We start from the raw sequence: 3,273 nt of genomic DNA, 5'->3' as shown, positions 1-3,273 counted from the left end.
AAGGGAATGATGAAGGTCTGCAACGCTGTTCTATGCTCCGAAAACAAAGTTTCATGTAGGCTATTGAAAATAATTGTAAGTCGCCGTGGATAAAAGCGCCAGCCAAGTGCAGGCTAATGTAATTTAGGCCTATGTAATTACTGGGGTTGAGGTGAAGAATGTGTAGGCTACATCCCAGGAAAAGGTGCAGGACAAAGGCCGACTGTAGCTTTCAGAGTGAGGAGTCCACACACTTAAAATCCCTTTTTTTTAAATGATTGCTTAATGGCTGGATTACATTTCGACTTTATTACGTTTTGACTCAAAAGCCTTGAAACATAATCCAGCCATGAAACAATAAAAGAACAACAAAAGGGATTTTAAGTGCGTGTGCAGACTCCTCACTCGCAAAGCTATTTAATTAATGGCACATTAAACTTAGTTTGGGAGCATAAAACAGTGATGCGGACCTTTATCATTTCCGTTCAGTTATCTTCTGTTTGGTCAAGCACCTGTGCTAAATCCTCATTTGGTTTATGGCCTAGGCTACCTAACTACTGTAACATTAGCAACTAATATCAAGTGTTAGGCCTACCTGCTTAATGTGCTTATCATGAATTTACTTATAGGCCTACACCTCTGGTTGAGTGTAGGCCTATTTATGAGACTTAAAAGGTTACTAGGCCTACATGTAGCCTAATTGGGAAGGAATGAGGATATGACTGTGAGTCTGGGTGAGTGAGTTAGGCCTATCAGCTGTAAGAGAACAGAGGTTTAGATAGCAGTTACGCTTGTTTGTAGCCATAGATCTAATAGTCAGTGTGTTTTCCAGAGGTTGTTTGTAGGCCAGGCCTACTTTGGAGCCAGTTCCAGAGATTAAAAAAATACCAGTTAAAAAATACCAGCATAACCATAAAGGAAGTAGCATGAGCTAAATATATTCAAAGAAATTGAAAGGAAAGTTTGTCTAGGCCTGAAGACGCTACTTGTTGTTATCAGCTTATTGGCAGGCGTGTTTCGACGTCAGATAAAGCGCGAGAGTGTGAGGTCAAGTACAGAGGGTTCCAGACCTAAGAGGGTGTATGCGCGCACGCTTGTTTGAGCAGTGCACACAGCAGAAGCGACGAAACAAATGCAAGAGATGGCAACCAAAATGCCGCTATCCGTGGGACTGCCGTGCCATAGACGCACGATGTTCTGAAATTCAGAGAAATTGCAGGTGGGTAACAATCTTTATTGTGGTCTATTAATTATAATCAGAACAGTCTGTACTGGCAGCATTTATTTTAGGCTGTCTGTCTGTAGGCGGTTTGTTTGAGGTCGAACAAACACGCTTAGATTAAACGCAGCCACAGTTTGCCCTTATCAGGGTCATCAATTGGATCAACGTGGTTGCTTTAATACATCTGTTATTTACGCCCCATTAAACCTCAATCCAATTAAAACAATAGGCCTGGCAGAGAGCGTTGCATTGTTGTGTACTCTGAAGTGCGCTGAAGCAAACTAACTTTCACTCGACAAATTCGTGCTGCAGGCTCAGCTGCCTGTGCCGGGTTGGCTATATATGATCATACGGTGCTTTTAAAATATTTTTTACATGGGTAGCAAAAACGGATCCATTCCAGACACTTTGACATGTGTTTTAGTAACATGTATCCATTGAACTTTGAAACGCATTCAAACCTGAATTAATGGGCATGGATTCCATGGCATCTGAGCATGCGTGCTGCATCCAAGTCGCTCGTCTCCTTAGCAACGCTAAAGGGAGAGAGGGGTAGGTTGAGCGCAGAGCCAGAGCTCAGAAAAAGAGGCGAGGACGGGAGAAGAGGTACCCAGTCGTGTCACATGATATTTCCTAAACACCGAGCTGTACTCCGGTGGTCTTTTGTGGATATGATTTTTATGTCGTTTCTTTTGAGCTAAAAGCGGAATACCAACGTCGGTGAACAGGTCGCAACCTGCGTGTATTCAAAACAGAATCCTGTGATTGATCCACAGCATTTTGGTGAGTCGCTTTGTGAAGCTAGCATCACCCATTACTGGCCGTATGCAGGGACAATAGGTTATGGATGCACTGTGATTTAATTCTCACGGCGATTTGTACATAGCCTACGCAACCTAATTGGCTGTATCATTCCAGCTTGCACTACACTTTCAGTGCCGCTAGCAATCCATGCGATATGTGTATCTTCTAGGTAGCTGCAAGAAATTGAACTGCACGCTGGCCGGCATACTGAATGTGTGAACTGCGCTCTATAACTTAGGCTCAATTATTTAACGTTGTCTGGTAAATGATTGTTGTTTTAATTGCACGAGGTTGGTATTGCTTTTGATAGCTAGACAACGCGTGTTGGTGAACTGGATTCCTGTATGAAAATGTCTGCGTGTGGACAAAAACAGAGTCGCATATTTAAATGGGAGCTGCCATGGCGTGATTGTGACTTGATGATCACAGCCTGCCTGGATCATCATCATCACACTGCCTAATAAGGCGGACTGTGTACTGCATGTCCTCTTGCATTTGTCTTGAGCTAGCTTTATCCAATTTTACAGTCTGTCTGTCAGCCAGCATCTAGAGCACATCTTGGGAAGCTTTTTGCAGGGAATGCAGCAAGCATGTGGCTGTGCACGCACCTGATTTTGCATGGAATAGTTTTATTGATAAAATTCTCACATATGATAGACACCAAAAGGGATTGAAATTTGAGAATTGGAATTTGTATCTGCTTCATTTTTTGCAATGTGTGGTATGTCTGTGCCTCTTTGTGTGTGTGTGTGTGTGTGTCTGTGTTTTGTAATCAGACATGGCAGACGTCGTACCCCCGGAGGTAAAGCCCAAGCCGGTGGTCCCGGCCAAGCCCCCGCACGTGGCACCTCCCCCGGTCCCATCTTCCCAGCCCCCTCCTCCCTACATGCCTCCTCCTTTGTCCGCCTCCTCGGGGCTGGCGGGCAACAAGCGGGCCTCCTCGGGGGGCTCCGCCCTGCTGGGCTACATCGGCATCGACACCATCATCGAGCAGATGCGGAAGAAGACCATGAAGACGGGCTTCGACTTCAACATGATGGTCGTAGGTGAGAGAGAGGAGGAAGACCCACACAGGCCTACACACAGATCATTTGTTTACAAGGAATGTGTGTGTGTGTGTGTGTGTGTGTGTGTGTGTGTGTGTGTGTGTGTGTGTGTGTGCGTGCGTGCGTGCGTGCGTGCGTGCGTGCGTGCGTGCGTGCGTGCGTGTGTGTGTGTGTGTGATTTCAACATGGTGATTGTAGATGGGATGAAGAAGACCCACACAA

The 3,273-nt window shown here is 45.4% G+C and overlaps 1 protein-coding gene across 1 annotated transcript in view; it reads left to right on the top strand.

Annotated features, from left to right (window-relative positions):
* Nucleotides 1-2,781: 2,781 nt before the first annotated feature.
* Nucleotides 2,782-3,273, top strand: part of septin3 (septin 3) — a 31,945-nt gene continuing 31,453 nt past the window's right edge. The window contains exon 1 of the mRNA XM_063199369.1: nt 2,782-3,051. Within this exon, the coding sequence (XP_063055439.1) occupies nt 2,784-3,051 (268 nt within the window). The 5' untranslated portion in view covers nt 2,782-2,783. The remainder of the gene's footprint in view (nt 3,052-3,273) is intronic.

Source organism: Engraulis encrasicolus, chromosome 1 (genome assembly GCF_034702125.1).
Source record: "Engraulis encrasicolus isolate BLACKSEA-1 chromosome 1, IST_EnEncr_1.0, whole genome shotgun sequence".
In the NCBI taxonomy this organism is placed as follows: Eukaryota; Metazoa; Chordata; class Actinopteri; order Clupeiformes; family Engraulidae; genus Engraulis; species Engraulis encrasicolus.
This window is presented reverse-complemented; position numbering and strand designations above follow the sequence as displayed.